The 22,456-nt window shown below is 51.0% G+C and overlaps 4 protein-coding genes across 4 annotated transcripts; 2 read left to right on the top strand and 2 right to left on the bottom strand.

Moving 5' to 3' along the window:
* Nucleotides 1-7,185: 7,185 nt before the first annotated feature.
* MIND_01369900 (NUC153 domain-containing protein) lies at nt 7,186-10,192 on the bottom strand (the record flags this gene model as incomplete). The annotated part of the gene is made up of 6 exons (XM_037370120.1): nt 7,186-7,368; nt 7,416-7,732; nt 7,859-8,853; nt 8,898-9,142; nt 9,188-9,820; nt 9,872-10,192. 6 exons carry the CDS (start codon nt 10,190-10,192, stop codon nt 7,186-7,188), a joined length of 2,694 nt encoding a protein of 897 aa, XP_037213676.1.
* A 449-nt stretch (nt 10,193-10,641) lies between these two features.
* MIND_01370000 (uncharacterized protein) lies at nt 10,642-13,986 on the top strand (the record flags this gene model as incomplete). The annotated part of the gene is made up of 14 exons (XM_037370121.1): nt 10,642-10,792; nt 10,837-11,030; nt 11,082-11,285; nt 11,494-11,650; nt 11,702-11,824; nt 11,872-12,461; nt 12,513-12,644; nt 12,688-12,767; nt 12,815-12,884; nt 12,937-13,072; nt 13,124-13,315; nt 13,364-13,462; nt 13,513-13,745; nt 13,795-13,986. The coding sequence occupies exons 1-14, from the start codon at nt 10,648-10,650 to the stop codon at nt 13,984-13,986; spliced, it is 2,547 nt and encodes an 848-aa protein (XP_037213677.1). The 5' UTR covers nt 10,642-10,647.
* Nucleotides 13,987-14,089: 103 nt separating this feature from the next.
* Nucleotides 14,090-17,026, top strand: MIND_01370100 (RRM domain-containing protein; the record flags this gene model as incomplete). The annotated part of the gene is made up of 10 exons (XM_037370122.1): nt 14,090-14,239; nt 14,283-14,690; nt 14,741-14,911; nt 14,961-15,098; nt 15,152-15,391; nt 15,439-15,530; nt 15,584-16,034; nt 16,079-16,370; nt 16,421-16,536; nt 16,577-17,026. Exons 1-10 carry the CDS (start codon nt 14,111-14,113, stop codon nt 17,024-17,026), a joined length of 2,487 nt encoding a protein of 828 aa, XP_037213678.1. The 5' UTR covers nt 14,090-14,110.
* Nucleotides 17,027-17,076: 50 nt separating this feature from the next.
* MIND_01370200 (Cytochrome P450) lies at nt 17,077-21,175 on the bottom strand (the record flags this gene model as incomplete). The annotated part of the gene is made up of 22 exons (XM_037370123.1): nt 17,077-17,260; nt 17,309-17,337; nt 17,388-17,514; nt 17,563-17,609; nt 17,659-17,693; nt 17,754-17,773; nt 17,825-17,891; nt 17,943-18,045; nt 18,103-18,222; nt 18,280-18,529; nt 18,581-18,706; nt 18,755-18,863; nt 18,909-19,036; nt 19,083-19,236; nt 19,297-19,464; nt 19,511-19,739; nt 19,784-20,013; nt 20,062-20,166; nt 20,213-20,345; nt 20,395-20,580; nt 20,632-21,018; nt 21,074-21,175. 22 exons carry the CDS (start codon nt 21,173-21,175, stop codon nt 17,077-17,079), a joined length of 3,039 nt encoding a protein of 1,012 aa, XP_037213679.1.
* Nucleotides 21,176-22,456: the final 1,281 nt, after the last annotated feature.

Below are 22,456 nucleotides of genomic sequence, written 5' to 3' on the forward strand. Positions count from 1 at the left end.
AGTTGGATCACACTAGGGCTCGGGGTGCCCCTCGTCGCGCCTGCTTCAGGTGCGGCGACCCAAACCATCTCGCCCGGGATTGCCCCCTCCCTGCGGACGTCCGCTCAATGGATATCCTCGACGAGGTGATCCAACAACTCGGTGACGAGATGTTAGCGGAGTTGATCGCCCGCTACTCGGACACAGCCGCGTTGCCGGAAACGGCTGCGGAGTCGATGGCCGGAGAAGATTTTGTCCTCCGCGACGAGTGACTGGTGTGCCCTCGTTCGCGTCCATAAATCGTTTCACTTGTTTGTATGACGAATCAATTCCTTTGCCCTACAACGAGCCTGAAACGAAAGACATACCCTCCCCTGCCCCCGTTTCGACTCCGTCTCCGACTCCGCCCGCGACTCCGGTCATCGTCCTTCGCCGCCTCACTGCCTGGGAAAAGAAATTGCCCAAGCAGTACACCATCGCTGCCTCCCCTGGAGTGAACTCCCTCCACCTCCCGTTGGAGCTAGAGTCCACCACCAGTGCATTGAAGCTCTCCCTTTCTGGGCTTGTTGACTGTGGTGCCACCTCCGACTTCATCGACACGAACTACGTCGCTCGGAATGGCATTCCGGTCCGCACCCTGGCGCAACCGATTCCGGTCTTCAACGTCGATGGCACTCCGAATGATGCTGGCTCCATCAACCAGATCGCGGACTTGGTCTTACGCTACAAAGGCCATTCCGAGCGTGTTCAACTCGCCGTCACCTATCTTGGTAAACAAGACCTCATCCTGGGGTACTCCTGGCTGCGGAAGCATAACCCAGAGATCCATTGGGAAACCAAGGAGGTCAAGATGACGCGGTGCCCTCGCGGCTGCTCCACTTGCCGCGAGGAGGAACACGTTGAACGGACTGAGCTACGGCGACTCCGGCTGCTCCAGAAGCGACTCCGCTCCGGCCCGTTCCCCTCGGTCTGCGCCATGGACCTTTCTGGGTCTGATGACGGAGACGATTCCGTCTCCGGTGATGACTCCGGCCTGCCTGATCTGACGCCGGACTCCGACGACGACGATGACGATGGTCAGCTTGAAGATGGTGACCGCATCTTCTACACCTCGTTCCGCCCCTCGGAGGAGATACGCGCTGGCAGTACTGTCTTGCAACGCCTGGCCGAGGCCTTCGCCAGGAACTCCGCCCCCCCGCCCTCCGACATCCCGGACTGGGCTAAGGAGTTCCAGGACGTCTTCAACAAGGAGTCCTTCGACACGCTCCCGGAACGGAGAACCTGGGACCACGCCATCGAACTCGTCCCCGACGCTAAGCCGACCAACTGCAAGGTGTACCCCATCTCGCCCCTTGAGCAACGCGAGCTCGACGCGTTCATCGAGGAAGGGCTGTCGACGGGCCGGATTCGCCCCTCCAAGTCTCCGATGGCGTCTCCGGTCTTCTTTGTCAAAAAGAAGGATGGCGGACTCCGTTTTGTCCAGGACTATCGGGCCCTCAACGCGATGACCGTCAAAAACCGGTACCCCCTTCCGCTGATCAACGACCTCATCAACCGGCTCAAAGGTGCTCGCTACTTCACCAAACTCGATGTTCGTTGGGGCTTCAACAACGTCCGGATCAAGGAAGGTGACGAGTGGAAGGCAGCTTTCCGGACTAACCGAGGCCTGTTCGAGCCCTTGGTGATGTATTTCGGCCTGACAAACTCTCCCGCGACGTTCCAAACGATGATGAATGACATTTTCCAGGACCTCATCCTTTCCGGAGACGTCATGATCTACCTGGACGACATCCTGATCGCCCATTCCGACCTCCGGAAACACCGACGGATCGTCCAGGAGGTCTTACGCCGACTCCGGGAGCATAAGTTGTACCTTCGAGCGGAGAAGTGCGACTTCGAAAAATCGTCAATTGAATACCTCGGAGTCATTATCTCCCACAACCACGTCGAAATGGACCCCGTCAAGGTCGCAGGCGTCTCCGCTTGGCCGACTCCGGACAACAAGAAGGATGTTCAACAGTTCCTTGGGTTCGCTAATTTCTACCGCAGGTTCATTCGGGACTTCTCGACCCTTGCGCGCCCTCTTTTCGTGCTCACCAAGAAGGACCAGCAATGGACTTGGGGCGACGCGGAGGCCTCCGCGTTCCAAGCGATCAAGGACGCGGTCACCTCGGAACCGGTCCTGGCGATTCCGGACGACGCACGGCCTTTCCGACTCGAGGCGGACAGCTCTGATTATGCGACGGGGGCGGTTCTTTCACAATCCGCCCCGGACGGGAAGTGGCACCCTGTAGCATTCTATTCCAAAAGCTTAAATGATGTCCAGCGCAACTACGAAATCCACGACAAGGAGATGCTCGCGATCATCCGCGCACTCGAGGAGTATAGACACTTCCTTGAGGGCGCTGCGCACCCTGTCGAGATTTGGACTGACCATAAGAATTTGGAGTACTTCAGGAAGACGCAGCACCTCAACCGGAGACAGGCCCGCTGGTCCCTCTACCTCTCCCGGTTCGACTTCACGCTGCACCACAAGCCCGGCCGCGACATGGGCCGACCTGACGCCCTCTCTCGGAGACCCGACCACGGAGTCGATTCCGACAACTCTGACGTCGTCCTTCTGCGGCCCGAACTCTTCCACGTTCGCGCACTCGAAGGTGTTTCCGTTTCCGGCCCTGGTTCTGAACTTCTTCGCGACATCCGTGATGCCCTCTCCGGTGAGCCAGACTTGGAGGAGCCCGTCGCACTAGCGGCCCGGCAACTCCTAAAGGTCCAAGGTCAAGCTCGAGGCCCCCGCTCCTCACGTTCTGACGAGTGGGCCGTCTCCGGCGGTCTTCTCCATTTCCGAGGAAAGATCGTCGTACCAAAGGACAAGGACCTCCGGAGACGCATCATCGAGCTCTGCCATGACACCCGAGTCGCCGGACACGCAGGTCGTTTCAAGACCCTGGAGTTGGTCTCCCGGAACTACTGGTGGCCTCAGATGTCTCGCCATATCGGCCGGTATGTTGCAACCTGTGACTTGTGCTGTCGCACCAAGGCACTCCGGAGACTGCCCCACGGAGAACTGCACCCCACGGAAACGCCCCGGAACGCTGGCATACCGTCTCCGTCGACTTCATCGTAGAGCTTCCCGAAGCCCATGGGTACGACGCGATCATGGTCGTCGTTGACACCCTCGGAAAGCGCGCCCACTTCTCAGAGTGTCATACGACGGTCGATGCAGTAGGGGCAGCCCGCCTCTACTACCGGAATGTCTGGCGGCACCATGGGACTCCGGAGAAGTACGTCTCCGACCGCGGCTCGCAGTTCATCGCGGACTTCACCCGAGAACTTTGGCGTCTAATCAGCATCAAGCCCGCCACGTCCACCGCGTACCACCCGCAGACAGATGGTCAGACAGAGCGCGTCAACCAGGAGCTGGAGCAGTACTTGCGGATCTTCACCAACTACCAGCAGGACGACTGGGATGAGCTGATTCCGGCCGCGGAGTTCACTTACAACAACCACGTTCACTCCTCCACGCAGCAAGTCCCCTTCATGACGGACACGGGACGGCTTCCGCGCATGGGCTTTGAACCCGGAGTCCGTTCCGCTATGGAGTCTGTGAATGAGTTCCGCGACCGGATCGCCACTGGTGTTGCTGAAGCCAAGGCCGCGCTCACTAAGGCCAAAGAGGAGTACAAGCGCTACTACGACCGGAGACGCACTCCGTCTCCGGAGTTTAAGGTTGGCGACCGTGTTTGGCTGGATGCCTCTGACATCAGGACGACTCGCCCCTCGGAAAAGTTCTCCCATCGCCGCCTTGGACCGTTCAAGATAGTCGCGGAGATCAGCAAAGGTGCCTACAAGCTCGACCTTCCTCCGCGCTACTCGAAGCTCCACCCGGTCTTCCCCGTCGTCAAGCTCGAGCTCGCCCAGGACGACCCCTTCGACGGACGCCCCGGCTACGACCAGCCCCCTCCGGACCTTGAGGACGGAGTCCCGGAGTGGGAAGTAGAGGAAATCTTGGACGCAAGGGTGAGGTATAAACGGCTGAATTACTTCGTCAGATGGAAAGGCTACGACGCGTCGCACGACCAGTGGGTCCGCTTCGACCGCGTCTTCGCCCTGGAGAAAATCGCGGAGTTCTACCGTAAGTACCCTGGCAAACCACGGCACATCGCCTCTGCGACCTTCGACTCGATTCCGTTCCGGTCTATGCGTCGGGACGCCGCATTCAAAGGGGGGGGTGATGTCAGGGGAACCTCCCTTTCGGCCCCTCGGAGACGCCTCCGACTCCGGTCCGACTCCGGTTCCGTCTCCGGTCCGGCCCTCCATCTCGCCCGCACAATCACCGATCCGTCAACGCCCTCCCAACGGTCGCCCTGGGACCTTGCCTGCGACGCCGCCCAAGCCTTCTGTGCCCGACAGCGGCAGCTACGGACAAGCAGTATATAGTCAGCTCCCTAGCAGGCGGACCCTTAGAGTTTCTTCTCTTTGGATCCTCCCCTGCTAGGTCAGCTTCATTTGTATTTGCTTACCAATGTTCACGCTTTGGATCCTCCCCTGCTAGGACCTTGATCTCAGGCCTCCGGGGTTGCCCTTACACCAATTTTTAATTTTTTTGTGCCTGAAAAGGCTGAAAGTTTTAATTTTAATTTTAGTGATTTTTTTCAAGGAGGGGTTTTTTTTTTTTTTTTGCTGTGTAACATGTAACACAGACACTTGATTGAAATACTATAGTTAAGGGAAACATGAAAGTTGAGCAATAAAGAGGGAATGGGTGACAATAAAACATAAGCTGAGTGATGTCACGGATAAGACCTGGCCCATCCGCTCTAGCACTAGTGTCAAGCCACCGGGGGCCAACAACACGCAGCACGTAACAACAGGGAACAGGCACCCCAGTAGGGAGGAACGCACACATGGGAAGCATGTGACTGAGAACAATATGTCGGGCTGATGCTAGTGATTGTCATGGGTGGTGTGCCCCACTACGGGCCGCGGGTACGGGCCTCCTTTGGTGCGGGTACAGGCTTGCCTCCCAGAATTTCTAGGCCCGCACTCAGGCCTGCGGGTCTTGGCTGTAGGAGTGCCGAGCCACCGGACACTCCGGGGCCGGGAGCTGGGGCAGAGCTTAGTGCTCTTCCAAGCGACAAGCAAGATCTCTGATGTGCAGAAGGCATCAGAGATCTCCTCGTCGCCAGCGAAGGACCACCTGACCGCCTCAGATGCCTACAGGCCGGCAGGATCGTGGGCCACCCGAGGCGGCCCGCATCTGAAGAGGCGGATACCCGCACCCATGCTTGTGGATACGGGCCGACCACAGGTACGGGTATGGGCCACCCTACAATTTCTCGCAGGTGGCCCATGACAATCACTAGCTGACGCCAAGCCCAACTTACAGTACAAGAGGGATTGGGGAGGAGTGCTAGAAGGCTAGAAGTAGTGCCTGGCCTGCAAGAGATGTATGATCGTCCCCTCTGCAGCCAGGAACAGGGATGAGAAGGAGCAGAAGAGGCCAAGGGTGTCCAATCACCCCTTAGCAGGCCTGTGTATATAAGGTGTGATAGTGTACAACTGCGCTGAGATCATCTATTGTACCACTTCTCTCTGTGCAAGGAGGCATCACTGACTTATCAGGCCTGAAATGACCTGATTCAAACCTAACACTGACTTCAGATGTGTCAGGCTTTGGGTTGGGCCGTGCAAGGCTTCTCCTAAGAACCTGTGCCTGGAACAGAACAGACAGATCGTCGGGCCCACAAGCGGAGCGAGTGGGGTAGAATTGAACCAAAAGGGCCTGTTAATGTGGTCCCTTGTCATGGTCGGTTGTCGAAGGTTCGAGCTACTCCTAACCTCCTAGCACTCCTTCCTAATCCCCTGGTATTGAGTTCGGCTTGGCAACGGCTTGACACATCGTTCTTGGTCACATGCTTCCCACATGTGTGTTCCTCCTACTGGGGCGCCTGTTCCCCATCATCACGTGCTGCATGTTACAGACCCGCAATGGCCTGACATCAGCGCCAGAGCAGACAGGCTGGGTCTTATCTATGACAAGTCGGCCCTTTTGGTTTGATTCGACCCTGCTTGGTCTGCTTGTGGGCCCAACTATCCATCTGTTCTGTTCCAGACGTGTGCTTCTCAGGAGAAGCCTTGTACGGCCCGATCTGAAGCTTGACAAGTGATACCTACCACAGCCTGAGTGGACTGTTCATTATAATATGAAACAACAAGTGGACATGCACATCAATCTGTTAATTTTTTCATCGGTCACACTCATCCGCTCATATTTTGTTTAAAGACATCCAGATGAGGCAATTTTCCTCTGTTCTGGTGCTGGAGGTGCCAAAATTGCCTAATGTGATAGTCTAACCAATTGCCAGGTTCATTAGGCATATCATAGCCTTCAGGCCCTAACAAATTGAATAAGATATGATTTCATTCAGTTTACATGTCACATGTCACACTGCAATATTATCCAAAATTTCTCATATGTCATGTCATTTTATTTATATTCCTATGCCTAAAATAGTAATTTATGATATTTCTGGGTGGATATAATGCCAAAAACTTCCCAATCATAAAATAATTTTAATTCTAATTTTTTGTATTGAATATTACACTTAAAAATATCATTTGAATTGATTATTATTATTGCAGTAGTTCTATTATATAGAATAAAGGATTCTCAGGACTTTGCATATTTTTTAAAAATATTATCAAGGATGAAGTGCAAGCATAGAAAAACTATAATATCATCAAATCCATCAGATAACTTCTGTTTTAACCTAATCCAGACTGAGCCAAGACAACAGATCATCAAAATTAATCTCACTGATTCCTTCCCAATTGGGACAACAGACTGAAAAAGTATAATTAGAATTATTTTCATATGAACTCCTGATATATAAGGCTATGTACAAGTGTATATCTCATAGTTTTCTATGAGTTTTCCAAGATACTGTCATTCACCATCAGAATCATATAAGGATGACAAAAGTCCGGTGACAAATCAGTGGCAGTGAAGAGATTCCCCGAGGAAACTACGGAGGTTTGGGGGTTTTTGGTTCGGGTGGAGTTTGGTGTTGTTTGGCTGCAGACCCATCAACACATCATGATGTGGCGAATATAGACCGGGGAGGGACCTTGCAAAGCAAGGTGAAACCACCGCGCCAGAACAGATGACCCAAAATATCGTTCAATGCCCAAGCGAGACTTGGCTCACGACGACCATCTTTCTCTCGCCAGCGTGTCGCGATCACGACCAGGTAAAGACCATGCAACTCGTTTTAGAAATGGGGGCTTCACTTCTCCATTGTCCAGTCGGCGATTCCACGCATCAGCCTTTTCAACCCGGCACTTCCATGCAGCGTTCAGTTTCTCGGTGAGATAACCAGCCTCTTGCTACCCAGCATGGTGAATAGTGCGAAAGATGCATTAGTAGGACAGACCTCTGGCCCCATTTTCCATAGATCCCCTACTTGTAACGTTCGTTGGAAACCTAACACCATGAGTGGTGTTATCCATGAATAAGTAAGAACACTAAAGAGCGATGCTGATACGAAAGGCGAAACTTTTGCCGCATCTAAGGACGTGGGAGGAGGAGGGGGCATAGTACCGGGCAGCCATATTTGCCACCAATGTCGACGAATTCGAATGTGCTGGATGCCACTATCTAGCTCGAGCCCTGGGTGAGCCGTCTCGTCATCCGATTCAACGTCAGTTTTGCGTTGAGAAGGCATGGGGTCATGTTTGGCGACCCACTGCACTTATACTCGACGGAAAACATTTCGACGGAAAGAGACCGTGATGATGACCAAGTATGTATGACGTCATAAGCCTCGGAAGGTATTTTTACTCCCACTACGCATTCCTTGTCTTCTTCTCGTCCTACCAAATCTGTCTTGCTCTGACATCTCCGTATCCTGTTCTGTGTATCCCCTTTCCAGCCCAGCTCCAAATGTTTCCAGGCCTTTCCTTGACTTGCCTTTATTTCTGCTCTTCTCGTCCAAAGAGGATTTTTTGGCCGAAGGGACCCAGCTGACCTCCATAAGGTCTCCCGCCGATGTGGAAGATTTGGATGTTGGCGCGAATGATTTCCCTGACTTTCTTTGGCCAAAAGTAGCGTCCTTGTTTGAAGCATAAAAGCCTTGACTAGAGCTGGCCCGCATCGGCACGAGTTTACTTTGCCCAGCAAGTTGATTTTGTTTGCGAGCTCTGGTGTAAGCTTCCTGCATACGGGCATTCTTTTGCCCTGGTCTTTGTCGAGGATCGTATGTGTTGAGAGCGCCTTCTTCACTGCTATCACTTTCGGCATCGTCACTTTCCTCCTCCAAACCATCTGATGACAACTTATCGCTTTCGTCTTCTTCTTCTTCAACTGCCGTTTTTCGCTTGCCATCGTTTCCGTTCTTACGTTGAGCGACCGCCGACGGATTAAGCAACGCAAATTCACGACTGCTCTCGTCAACAGCAAATGCCGGATCTTGGAATACTTTGGCAAAACGCGGGTCAGATAGCAAACTGGGGCGTATTGCGTTTTCCTCCTCTTCTTCACTTGGAGCCATGTCCACATCTCCATCTTCGACAGCAGGACCGGTTCGCTGTTTTCGTTTTTCAGCACGACGTTTCTCTCGTTCTTCATCCCGCATAATCTTCTCAGCCAGCGTTTTGTTAACCTTAATACCCGCCAAAGCGCCATCCTTCTTCGTCCGTATCCTTGTCTCCGCCATTTTCTCCATGCGCTGTCGAACCACCTTCTCACGATACTCATCATACGCGAACGGATTAGCGATGATTCGAGCAGCGTCGTATAGTTTGAGGGAGACAAAGTAGCCATGCATATAAGGTTTGAGGGCGGCAGTACCAACTAGATGGTCGAGACCAAGTCTGTGGAGAGTTAGCTTAAGACTGGAGTATACCGGGGACCATACGTTTTGAGCTCGTTCCGCTCAACAAACTTGAAGTCCTCATACACTGAACGCGTGGTTTGGTCTTCCATTTCTTCAGTGATATTCTCGAGGAAACTGGCCCATCTTGGAGCAGGGCCTAGTTGCGGGATATAATACGTTGCCATTTGAATGCCCTCATTGGCGGTCATGATCAGACCACTGCCAGGTATGTGGTGAACTTGATTTAGGTCGTTGGCAGGAGTTATAGCAGCAAAATTATTCGAAGGCTAGGAATCTTTTGAGGGGCATAAGGACTAGGAAAGGAGGCATACCGAATTCCGATCCCAAACTTTTATTACTTTTTTGTCCGCAGTAAGAACCAGCCCATCTCCCGCCATCCGACTGCCACCCTCGATCCAAGCTACGCTCTTCACAGGCAAGCCATAGCCTTGGTCCTTCAATGCGAAAGGCTTCCCAGCGCGGATATCATAGAGTAAAGTGTGGCCAGTGGAAGTTCCCAGTGCGTAAGACAGGCCATCGACTCGGGAGGATATCGCTGTCACACCGGGGGTAGCATCTGTAGAAGAGCCAAGTCGATTTAACGGTAGATGCAAGACGCCCACGCGTGAGCGTGAGCGAGGATCCCAAAATTGCGCTCCCCCACCATCAATACCGAAGGCAAGGAGTTGGTGGGCGGGGTTAACGTCGATGACGTTGACCCCGTAAATCTCTTCTTCGGCATCTTCCAACACAAGAGGGGTCATGAATCGGCCTTGGTCAAGATTAAGACGATAAATTTCGTTGCCGGCAGCAGAAAAGAGTGCATCGCAGGAAGGGAAATGATATGCGAGAGATCGGCCAAATTTGGGTATTCTCGTGCGGTAGTGAAGGCCACCTTGGGTATGAAGCTCGATAGTTCGGTCGTTTTGAAGATGTATTGACTTTGTCCAGTCGTCAGACAACATCTACCCTTGTTTTTCTAGTTTCCATACAGGTTGGAAAGAGACTGAACGCACCACAAAGTCGACATTTTCCGCTTCTGCATGGCGTTCAAATTTGAGCGTTAATTGACCCAAATCCCATACTCGCATTTGTGGTTTATATGTTCCCGTCGCAATTGCATAAAGCCCATCGCGAGTTGTCCTTATCCTGTTGCTTGCTTCGGGAAACTCGAAGCCCTGGATAAGCTCTATCGTCCCCTCAACTTGCTCTCGTACAGCACGTTTGCCCTTGCCTTTCGCAGCGCGTTTGCGTGTTAACCAGTCTGGCAAAGAAGACGAAGAGGCGGCCGTTGCGCCATTGACGGTATACACCTTGACATTGGGTTCGACTGCCATTTCTCCGGAATGAATAGGGAGGTTCTTATGGCAGACAGTCGTTTAGATGAGAAGGAAAAGGGAAAAAATTATGTGCACGTGCTGAACCAAGGCATCAAGGTGGGCATCATCCCGAAATGGAAATTTTATTGGACGAAGAATTTGCGAAGAATGGACTGGACCAACCTGAAAATTTTGTACATGATACAGTATCTAGATTTGGGTCGACCGCGGCTGAATAAACTGCCTCGATATACTAGTGCAATGCTTATTATGAGAGCTTTTGTGAGGGAACAAGACATTGAACTCATCATCATTGGCATTTGCACTCTTTCAGCGTGTTTCGGCGTCCTGTAGACCAGCCTTTATTCGTTTCAAAAAGATGTAGAGAAACTGATTTGTGAACGCTGAAGGCTGCATAGCTTTTGATCTCTCACTTTGTCCACAACGTCAACGCGTTTCGACGCGCTTACATCATGTCCGATATTCCAGCAAAACGGGCTCTCCCTTCGAAGGAGTCTGGCCTGTTCAAGGAGTTGCTTACGCTCTACGAAACAAGGCAGCTCAAGAAGGGGCTCAAAACTGCCGATCAAATCCTAAAAAAATTCCCTGAGCACGGAGGTGAGTCTCTGTTGGCCATCGGTCAAAATGTTCACTCCAGACAGAGACTATGTGCATGAAGGGACTTGTTTATACACATATGGGTCGTCGCGAAGAGGGAATCGAGTTGGTTCGGAAAGGTGTTAGAAACGATTTGACCTCCCACATCTGTTGGCACGTCTATGGGCTCATACACAAGGGCGAAAAGAACTACGAGGAAGCGTTGAAATGTTATACTCAAGCTCTCCGATTCGACAAGGTGCGTCCAACGGTTCTTCTGCTAGAACAGACTCTGATCTATCGCTACCAGGAAAACCTCAATATTCTCCGCGATGCTGCTCACCTTCAAACTCAACTACGAATCTACGACGGACTTGTTGAGACACGATACACACTGCTGAAGACCCGGCCGAACCTGCGTCAGCATTGGGTTGCACTCGCAGTTGCGTACCACCTCAACGGAAACTTGACTGAGGCCAAGAAAATACTAGAACAATATGAATTGGCGCTCAAGGTACGCAGAACTTACACTGGGTGCAAACCCAAAGGCAGTTTGCTAATGGGAGCCCCAACGGGAGTGGAAAGAAAGACAAAGATTTCTTTGTTTCAAACAAAGGAAAAAAAATTGCTTTCAAACTCCCGTTGGACCCCCCTTAGCCAACTGCCATTGCGCTTGCTACCAGTGTTAGCTCTAGTCACGGTCAATAACTCAAACAGTGCAGAATGTGCCCGACTACGATGTTGAACACTCTGAAACCATTCTCTACCACGTACGTCTGCTTGAAGACCTCGGGGAACACACCGAAGCCCTTTCGATGCTTGATGTGAACGCAAAATCCCGAGCTATCGTTGACCGGACAGCGATCATGGAAATACGAGGTTGATGCCGTGGTTGTTTTCTCTGGATACCATGTTGACTGCTTGCTTCAGCACGTCTACTGTCCAAACTTGGCTCTGAAGAAGCAGAACATGCATGGCGCGTTCTGGTAGAACACAACCCAGAGTGCTATGATTACTATCGTGGATATTTGGCAAATTCGAAACTTTCCTTCGGTATGGGAATCGCTCATTAGGTGACTTCGTGTTTGACTTCGAGGTAGACACTAGTGATGATAACGCTTCACGCGCTCTCCCAATACTAGAGGAATTTTCGACGCAACTGCCCCGTGCAACAGCACCACGTCGACTTTCACTCTCGATCGCGTCTGGAGAGCGTTTCAAGCAGCTCATCGAGCCCTATATTCTTTCTGGACTCAAAAAGGGCATTCCTTCCCTTTTCTCTGACATCAAAAGTCTATATCAAGACACTTTCAAGCAGCAGGCGATCGAGGAAGTCTCGACGAAGGCACTCGAGACGTTCAAATCCAGTTCAGAGCCGGATGTTGAACCCACTTCCTATCTATGGACACTTTATTTCCTTGCGCAACATCATTCATACCTTGGTCGCCATGCTCAGGCTCTACAATTTCTAGACGACGCTATATCACACACTCCTACACTACCCGAATTACATATGCTAAGAGGTCGGGTGTTGAAACGAGCTGGGGACCCGCTCGGCGCCGCCCGCTGCCTCGAAGACGCGCGCTTACTCGATGGCCAGGATCGGTTCCTTAACACCAAGAGTGCGAAATATCGGCTGCGAGCTGGCATGGTTGAGGAGGCTAGCGCACTTTTTGGGCTTTTTACCAAGGTGGAATGTGTTTCATCTTATTTCCGTTCGGACTCATATGTTTTGCGCTAGAAAGATGCACCCAGTCCTGGCCAAGACCTCGAGGACATGCAATCACTATTCTACCTAACGGAGGAAGCCGATGCCCACAACCGGAATGGACACCTCGGGCCCGCATTGAAAAAGTACATCGCCGTCAGCAAGGTATCGAGTGTCACGATGTTAGAACCCATCTCATCATCTACAGGTTTTTGACGAAGTTGAAGATGACCAATACGACTTTCACGGATACTCCTTACGAAAGTTCAACATGAACATATACCTGAAGTACAGGTGTTTGCTGTTCTGCGATTGTGGCTCACTCGGTGGCTCAGCTTATTGACATGGGAGGACCGATTGCGCTCTCACCCGGCCTACGTGAAGGCTGCGTTAGCTGCATCCAAGGTATTCGTCATCGTTTCATATGAATCAACAAACATTTGACCGAAAGTTTTAGATCTTTGTTGCCGTTAATGATGATCCCGCTTTGGCTTCAACAGCGACCACGTCTGGTCAACTAACCGATGCGCAGAAGAAAGCTAAGAAAAAAGCCAAGAAAGCGGCTCAAAAGGTGCAAGAAGAAGCGAAGAAAAGTATGGCATCGCGTTTCTATCTGGCGTGTGTTAACACTGACCACCAAAAAGCCGCCCCAACAAACAACAACGAAGACAAGGGCCTTGAAGCGCCCGCAAAAGATGACGATCCAGATGGTTCCAAGTTGCTGCAGTGTTCAGATCCACTTGAAAGAGCAGCAAAACTGTTGAAACCACTCATGACGTTAGCCGATTCGAACATAGACGTGTGGCTAGCAATCTATGATGTTTCATCGCGACGAAGTAAGTCGCTTTGTATTCTGCTGACTCAAGCTAAGACTTGTCGCGTAGAAAAATACTTGCAAGCTGCCAAAGCCTTGTCGCAAGCAGCGACGTTAGATTCGGAGCATCCTCAATTGCACGTTAGGAGAATCCAGTTCCGCCAGTTAGGTCGGCTCATTACTTTTGTCCTTATAAATAGTTGCTCATCCGCACCCCAGTGTCATCATTGCCCCCAGAAACTCAAGGAGCAGCATTATTATCTGAGATCGCATCAAGATTGTTACCGGACCAGGTTTCGATCGAAGTATTCAACTCACAATACCTGCAAAGCCACTCGGAGGATTCTGCTGCGGTGTTGGCAGTGGCTAATGTCTTGGTCGCTCTCAAATCTCCTCTAGACCAGGTCGAGGAAACCTTGTTCACTGCATTCAATGCCTCTCTTGATATCAAGGTCGGTTTCCATCTGTGTGAACTGAAGCTAGTCTCACCCATAATGTCAGACTGCACTGGCAATTGTTGACTTCCTTATGACAATCAAGTCTCCGCGAGCCGATAGTTTCCGGATGCGATGTTCAGAGCAGTTTTCGCTCTCAACAGTGTTTCAGACACCTGAAGAGCTAGCACCACTGCGACTTCTCGTTGTTGCCGGGCAACAGCTGGACGCTGACGGCGATAAACCAGTAGATCTATAGTTTCTTGTATAATGTGGTGTTGGATCAATTTTACTATCAACTTCTGATCCGACGTCTTGTCGCGTCTGTATTCTCTCCAAGGACTGCAATGGCCACGACGCGCCAACCACGACGTGCACCGACTATGCAAACACCCAAACCTCTAACCCTCAATGTTGAGGAATGGGAGGCTAAAGCCCCATTAAGCGATCGGGAAATTGCAAGTGTTGGCACAGTGAGGTTGGCTTGTGAACAGATTCCATTACCGTCCAAGGTATGGCGCGCTCTTTTACACATTTCAACTATAACTAGTCTAGTTTGACGATGATGATGCCACTGGGTCGTCTTCAAGGCCATCCACACCAGTTGGCAGTCGACTTCGACCCCATCCCGCAACTCCTGGTGGCATTAGTCGGCCGAACTCTCCCATGCCAGGGTATAAGCCCTTACAAACGCACGCGCTTCATCCAAAACATGCAATCCAAACGGCACAACAGTTCTATGACTGGTTTGCGTTGATTGAACGCAGCGTTGCGCATAGTCAAGAAGCTCATTTCCGTGCTCATGTCGCTAGTGTTTCGGAGCATCTTGACACTTGTGACCGACTTGTTGAGAGAGTGGATGAGGTTGGGCTTCAAGTGGACGACATGCTTGAAGGCTGGAGGGGAGTGGAAGAAGGTGGTAGGAGCTTGAAGGACGCCTGCGAACGTTTGTTGGAAGAAAGAGTGCGTTTCGAGCTTGTCTTGCGTCCCGCTGACTGACCATAAGTTGGTAGGATCGTTTACTTTCGCTCACCGATGAGATTGGTGCACGACTGGAATACTTTCAAGAACTCGATGTTGCGACTCGAATGCTCAATCATCCAGGAGAGTCCTTGGTGCTCCAAACCGACTTCCTCTACATGGTAGAGCGCGTGGATATATGCATTGACTACCTCAAGGCTCATGTGCAGTCTCTCCTCCTCTTCTAACTCAGTGTCGCTGATTCTATGGCAGCGCCACTTCCGTGAATCTGAGGTTTATCTCCTCCGTTTTCAGCAATGCATGACTCGCGCAATGACTCTGGTACGGATGTACTTTGTTGCTTCTCTAAAAACGCTTTCGGCCGACATTTCTAAACGAATGGGTGAGAAGGTCGGTTGCTCTTTCCTTCCAGCGGTGATGAGACTGACGGAATTGTTCACAAGGACGTGTCTCATACCGCACAAACTCATCTTCTATATACGCGCTTTCGCTCTGTATCAACCCACCTCGCGCCTTTGCTAGGGGACCTTGAACGTCGTGCAGCGTCACATCCAGCAGAGCTTTCAGCTCTCCTCAGCGAATGTCATTCTGCCTACCTATCGACCCGTAAAAGTTTACTCGTTGGTCGGCTTGTGCAAGAAATACGAGGGTTAGACCCAGGACGGACTGAACTAGTCGAGCTGGTGGTTTTTTCTCTCGGGAATTTGTGTCTTGACTAAATGAGCGGCAGACTCGGGCCGGCTGCAGCTATCTCAAGCAGCTTTGTACGGACGAATGGAGTCTCTACCAGGAGTTCTTTAGGACAGGAGAGGATATGCTCTAGTACGACACTCTCGCAAAGCAAGTGTGCCTGGCTGACGAGTGCCCACCCACAGTCAATATCTTGAAACACTTTGCGACTATCTATACGACGACCTGCGGCCGAGAATTTTACATGAACCCCGGCTTACGGCGCTATGCGAAGTCTGTACGGTATTACAAGCCCTAATGGTGCTAGATAGCGCTGGTGCTGAGGTCGATGACGACGAGGAAGACGAATCCTCTGAGGGACCCATTTCTAGAAAATCAAAACCGCGGCCGCTACATATCGCCCATCTACTCTCAATGGTTCTCCAAGATGCACAAACCCGACTGTTCTTCAAGGCACAAGCAGTCATTCAAAGTGACATCCGTTACTATGTCCCCAAAACGGACAATGGTGACTTGGCCTGGCCAGAAGCAATCCTGCTCGATGGTGGAGCAGCGCCGCTGGATCAACAGGGAACGTGGTATCCTACCGTGCAAAAGACCGTTTGGGTTTTGGAGCAACTGAGAGATTTCGTCAACGTACGTCTCTCCTCGATAATGCAGACAGTTCTGATGTGTATCAGCCTGCCATTTTCGAAGACATTGCTCAAGAGGCAGTGACTTTGTGCCGACAATCTCTTGTTCTTGCTGCAGACATGATCAAACAACGTCCGACATCAGAAAAGACCAACAGTCATGACAAATCAACTCAAGTGCCCCCACTACCGCCTGTCCTCGTAGGCACACTAGACGGAGATCTGTTCCTTGTACGGCACCTGCTTGTTCTCAAAGAAATAACCCACAATCTGGATCTGCGATTGGGACATTTTGACGCTGGCGAGCAGGACATCGATCGGTACTTGTATGGTGTCGGTGGTAGGCATATGTCTAATCGTTCAACTATCCGTGCATTAATTGAGAAACAGATACTTTGGCAGCAATTTTGAACCGAACGTCGTCTCTACTGCCTGGGGCCATTCTCGCCTCGCTGGGAATGCCTCGAACGGACGAAGGTATCCGCGACGCTAAACAGGCAAGTCCAGTCCGGGTTGTTATATTCACAGATGTCTGATTGCATGTAGGGTATTGACCATGACCTCAAACGTGTCTGCGAGGAGATAATTATCACTTGTGCTGCGGCAATGTGTGACCCGCTTCGCTCATGGCTTGAGCAAGTCGAATCCCATAACGCCCTCCGCGCTTCAACATCGACATCAACAAAAACTACACCCGAGTCCCTGGCCCAGCCAGCAGCGGAAGCTCTCGAGCAGAGTTTTCGGAAAGCTTGTGCTACTGAACTCTCAGCTGCAGCAATGAGAATACGCCTCTACCTCGGTGGGACTAGCGGTGGAAGTGCGGAGGTTTTATTGGCTCATGTCAGAGAAAGAGCCATCGAAGAGTACACCAGATTCAGAGAGGTAGTAACTGGCATGTATGCCGGGGGCATGCGGGGCATTGTTATGGAACGGGCGGAAGTGCGCGCACTGTTGGATAAAGCATGCTCTGAAGGGATGCAAATCAAAGGGCAATAATAATTTCCTGATATGGACGGTGGATAAGATTGGATAAGATAAGACAAGGATTAGGGGGTCTGAGATAACAACTCTGTCATCTTCGCGACGTTCCTTCTCGGTTCAAAGCACACGGCGAAAGGCAAAGGATGCATGTTTGCTGTATTCGTAAATGCCATGGTGTCGATGGGCTGCTTTTCATCTTCACTGATACGAAACGCCCATAAAAGAAGTGCCGTATTAATGAAAAGGGATCTGGACAGGTTATGAGAATTCCAATGGGGGGTACAAGTGCATGCATACCTATTCGCAACATGGGATCCAGGACAGACCTGTCAAGGCGTGTCAGCTCAGAGCGAGACTGACCAATATTTTCACTCACTCGCCGGCCGAAGCCAAATTGGAACACTCTCAGGTCATTTCGGACCGCACTCCCATCGTCCGTGAGCCATCGCCTGGGGTCGAAGCGTTCTGGGTCGGGGAAAATCTCAGGGTCGCGGGCAATTGACCTGGGATAAAGTCAAGCGAGAGCATTGACGGCAAAATTCACGCCAAACCAATGACTGCCGTAAACACTGGCTCCGCGTGGAATCAAAAGCCCGTTCTACACACCGTGATCAATTGCGCAAAACCAATTTATTGGGTTTACCCACCCAGATGATATCTTGTGTAGCACGATGAGCGAAACCTGACAAGTGGAAGACAGTCGTTAGTAGTATCTACATACAACTCCGCGAAACAAACGCACCTCCAGCACTGACGGGTCGCCTTTGAGTAACCTCGGTGAGTCAACCGGTCTTGTGAGTTGGCCATCCTTACCACCGGTACGATTCTAGGTAAAATGCGGTGACTTGAACCAGGTCTGCCTCGTCCTGGAACGTCGGGCCTACGAAAATGGTGTCATGACGGAATGGGGTCGGGTCTAATAAGTGCCTACATTTGCCAGGAGTTATTACCGCGTCAAGTTCCTTGTGAACCGCAGCCTGAGCCTCAGGGTGCGTCGCCGCAGCCATGATGACGATAGAGATAGCTGAAGAGCTCTGTGTTGCGAGGTTAGATCGTATTCGTCCAAACAGGATTTTCGCAATTGAACTGACCGTCCCTGATCCTGCGCCAAACATAGAGCCCGCCAAATATGCGACTTCGTTGTAAGATAACCCATAGTCAGCTTGTTTTTCGAGGATTGTCTTAGCGAAGCATGACTGGATGTCGCTAGCCTATCAGAAACCAGAGTGAGTGCAGATGCAATGAGCCTATGTAATGCAGGTGGATACCATTCTATTTCGGACAGTGTCGAGTTGGGAGGTAAATAGCTTGAGCTCCAGCTGGTGCTGTCTTCGGAGTTCCGAGAGATAGCCGGGGACGTATCGCAACATAGGCCACTCGTCAACCAGGTACGCCCCAGGGAGCAGGGCTGCGCCAAGTCGTGATTGAGCGGCGCTTACTTCTTGGATGATCGGATCGTCTGAAGACGTGCGCGAACTTTTGCCGTAGGTGAGCGAGAGAATAACACTGGTTGCATAGCTACTCTCATTCAACTGAGTTTTGACCGCAAAACCAAACATTGAACTATACCCTTGGGCATGGATCAGGTGGTTTTGTGGGTCCCTGAGAATGTCAAGAACATGATGTTGCGCGTTATGCTGCTGAATTGGTTGATATTTTGCAGCAACGACCGGTCGAAGCTGGGCATGCAACGCTCTGAAATTTCGTTGAACATGTGAAGGAAGCCCATGAACGGATATGTACTTCCTGAGTTTCCGAAGACGGTCTCCTTGAGGAATAAGCAATGTCCTCATCCCACCACTTAAGGTGTCTCCAGCGGCGATTGAAGTTGGTCTGTCAGCGAGGTGGATACCTCGGACCTTTGTAGCTCAGGACGATTAAATTCTTTTGAACTCACCTTCCTTTTCCATGATCTCAACAGCTGCCTGGTACCGACCAATGACGACTGTTCTTTGTCCAAATCCACGCTGAAACGAGATGACAGGCCCATGTTCTTTTAACCACTCTTCAAACTTGCGGTATGGGCTTTACCAACTAAGTCAATTGACAGCATTGAAGGTCTATTGCCTACTGTTGTTTGGGAATGGCGAGTCCCCTCCACCCATGCCCAGAGGGACCGGGTGGAAATGGAAGGGCAGACCGTCTTCCCTTTAAAAGCAGAGCAAGAAGACAGCAGAAGAGTGAAAACCCCAGTCCTTGAACGACGCTTGACATGGAAATGCGAGCTGAAGTGGAACCATTGAGTAAGTCTCGGGGAAGCGCGCAAAACAATGATCTCTAATCACATCTCATGCCGAAAACCAAGTATATAGCTACCACAACTTGTTCCTCCTCAGCACCCACGCCACGCCACAAATTACAAACGAGTAGGCCGAAAGCACTGTCATGGACAACAACGGGCCCGCGTGAATCGTCTGCATTGAAAGATTTATAATTCCTGTCCCAACATTCGCCTAGACAATTCTCAAACACGACACTTCATCAAGCAAAAAAGATCACGTGCCAGCAAAAAGACAGGGAGTCCGTTTTTGTTCAGTGCATCTAGCAATGGCGGAGCCGTAGCAGATATCACATTGACCGTCATTTCAGGCGAAAAATGGTTTGATTCAGAATTGGGACGTTTCTTTGGAGCTGATGAAGGGGGATAGAAAGTGATGTCAAGCAAAAGGTAGGCAAGTATGAAACTCGTGTTGAAAGCCGTGATCCAAAGAACGTATTGGAAGTTAGCCTGCCTGTGTTAAGGTTGATAAGACGGCCGCAAGGTAAATATACCATTTGTCGCGAAACACCCTCATCTATTTGCATGAAGCGAAGTATCCCCAACGCAGTCCACCACACTATGGCGTATGATGTCAGTTCGATGACTGTCTTCCCGTTTTGTCGCGCCGCAGTGAGATCCGCAGGAGTAACTCGTTGTCGGAGAAGACGTGGAAAGAACTTGGGTGTTGGTGGGAGAACGATTGTTCCCAAGGAGAGACCATAAAGGTATATAGACAAGTAGCCTGTATAGTGTGAGAGGGTTTGTGGTCCATCATCTGCAAGCTGCTCACCAGCGAGAGACACGATGCCTTCTTTATTTGCACTGATTAAGTCGACTCGTGGGGCTGAGCGCACGTATTCTTTCAAACCCAGACGGGAGAGTGTCAGTTGATGTACTGAGGAATTTGAGATCAGAGTTCGCGCTTTAGAGATGTCACCGACCAAGACCGACCCCAGTGGCTAACATGGACACCGGGATCACTCGGATGAGGGGATGGAGGAAGACTTGTAGCACAGGTAGCAAGGCCAGTGTCATGAAAAAGCTCCAATGCGTCCCATATTCTGTTTCGTGCTCCTGGTGAATGTTTTTATTTCGCGGGTCTTCCAATGGGGGCTTGACGTACTGGATAGTCCGTGCCTTTGACCAATAATACTCTGATACCACCCAACGCAATGATAGGAACCGATTTCCGTAGAATATAACCAAGTTTAGGCAGAAGAGGTGATTGGAGATGTTGTGGACTCTTCAGCAAGGGAATGGCCGACACGACACCATTGGAAAAGACGAATGAACCAACACCAAGATCCATCTAACCTGGTTGTGAATATGATAGATCGAGGTAGCCTATGAATGAACACACCAAGGACACCCCGTAGGACTCACACTTGGCTAGAGCGCGAGGAAATACAGGAAAGTCCACTGCAAGAATGCCAAGGACAGTCATAAGCATCATATGCGCGCGGTAGGTGGTTAACGCGGGAACGGGGGTGATGCTATTCGGCTTCTTCCTCCTGGTTGAGCCAGCAACGGAGTCAGGCAGAACAGAGCCCGTCGATCGTCTTGGGCTTCGCGCAAAAATCAGACCAGCCGGGGCAAGTAAGAAGATGCAGAGTAGAATAGGTTTGGTGGCAAACACTGTCATCGAAAGAAGGAGGGGAAGAGTGAGAAGGGTCCATGATATGAGGAAGGGAATATTTTTAGCGCCATATATGCGGCTATGGACAGTGCAGTATAATGCGATAGAGGCCTAATATTTCTTGGATCAAGTCAGACTGTGCGAGTCAGACTAAAAACCAGCTTACGAGAGCCACGAGAGAGATAAGGTTCACATGTAGAATGCTAGACCCTTTCATTCCAGAGACGAACGCTACTTTCAACGTGTTGTAGTCCTCCGTCGGTTGCATGACAGTGAGATTCAAGAATGATCACGGTCAAATGACTTTTTTTTTTTTTTTTTTTTTTTTTTTTTTTTTTTTGAATCACATTTATACTAGCCGCTGGCCAAGGCCAGCACACACCTTGCTTTACTAACCACATCAGCTTTATGTACGATGTATGACTCACTCAATTTACACTTGTTTATCGATACCTGTCGTGCCACGTCACTCAGCCGGCCGCGTCGTCAAGACAAGTGATTAGGTCATCATATTATCTCAGCATTGTTGGCCACTCATCCACTTCTTATTTGACCATCTATCCGTACCTCCGACTATATGCGTCACTATTTCCACCGGTTCGGCTGACTTCTGACCCATATTGGGCATCGTGCACCCCTGCTGGCGTCGGCAGCGGTGGGTTCCTTTGCCATGGACTTGTTCTTGGACCACAAACCAAAGGTTGGTTTCTTGCGTCGTTTCCAATAGATTTGTGGCTAAAAAACGTTGAATAGGCTTCTATCGTTCGGGAGTTGGAGTTCACTTACGAAGAGGGGTCCACCATGGTGCTTAAGGTGCGTCTTGTGCTTTTTTTTCCCTTTTTTGCCTTTTCTGACCTTACCATGGAGACTTCCGTGGTATTGGAAGGTTATGACGCACCGACCGTCAAGGCCCTCGTTGCCCAAGCGCTTTCCTCGCCTCTGGATGGCGCTGGCGGCACCGATTCGCTCGGTGGCGTGGCAAGCGCGGGCGGGTCGCGCTCTGTTTCCAGCAAGCTCCCGTCTCGGGGAAGATACCCTTTTTCGCCCTCCGTCTCTTCGTCGAAGTACGAACCGCTCGTTCTTCAGGTTACGCGCCGCCGTCGCTCTTTCAAAAACATCAAAAAAAATTAGACGTATCAGCTAGCTTTTGCGCTTGAATTCAACCCCCCTTTGTCGTATTTGGACCACCCTCTGAGTTGCTTTCAACCCTCCGGTTTGGACTGGCGCTCGCCCACCCGCTCGTTTTGATGCGGTGCGTTTTGATGCGCTACACTTGGTGGCGCTGCACTTTGATGCGCTGCACTTTGATGCGCTGCAATTTGATGCGCTCTTCGATCCTTTTCTCGGCGCTGTTTTCGGTCTGAGTTTCGCATTGCAAGCTGCCGTTCGTTGACCGTGCCTCTGAGCTGCAACACCGTTGAGTCCCAAGTTGTGGACGGCGCCTGTGTGCGCGTTACGAACCCTCTTCCTTGGGTTAGAAATCGGCACAAGCGCTCTTGTGCCGTTCGCCTGCTAATTAGCCTTTCTTCCCAGCTTCCCAGTGTTCTGA

Source organism: Mycena indigotica (genome assembly GCF_014461135.1).
Source record: "Mycena indigotica strain 171206Taipei chromosome Unknown Mind.scaff0016, whole genome shotgun sequence".
NCBI lineage: Eukaryota > Fungi > Basidiomycota > Agaricomycetes > Agaricales > Mycenaceae > Mycena > Mycena indigotica.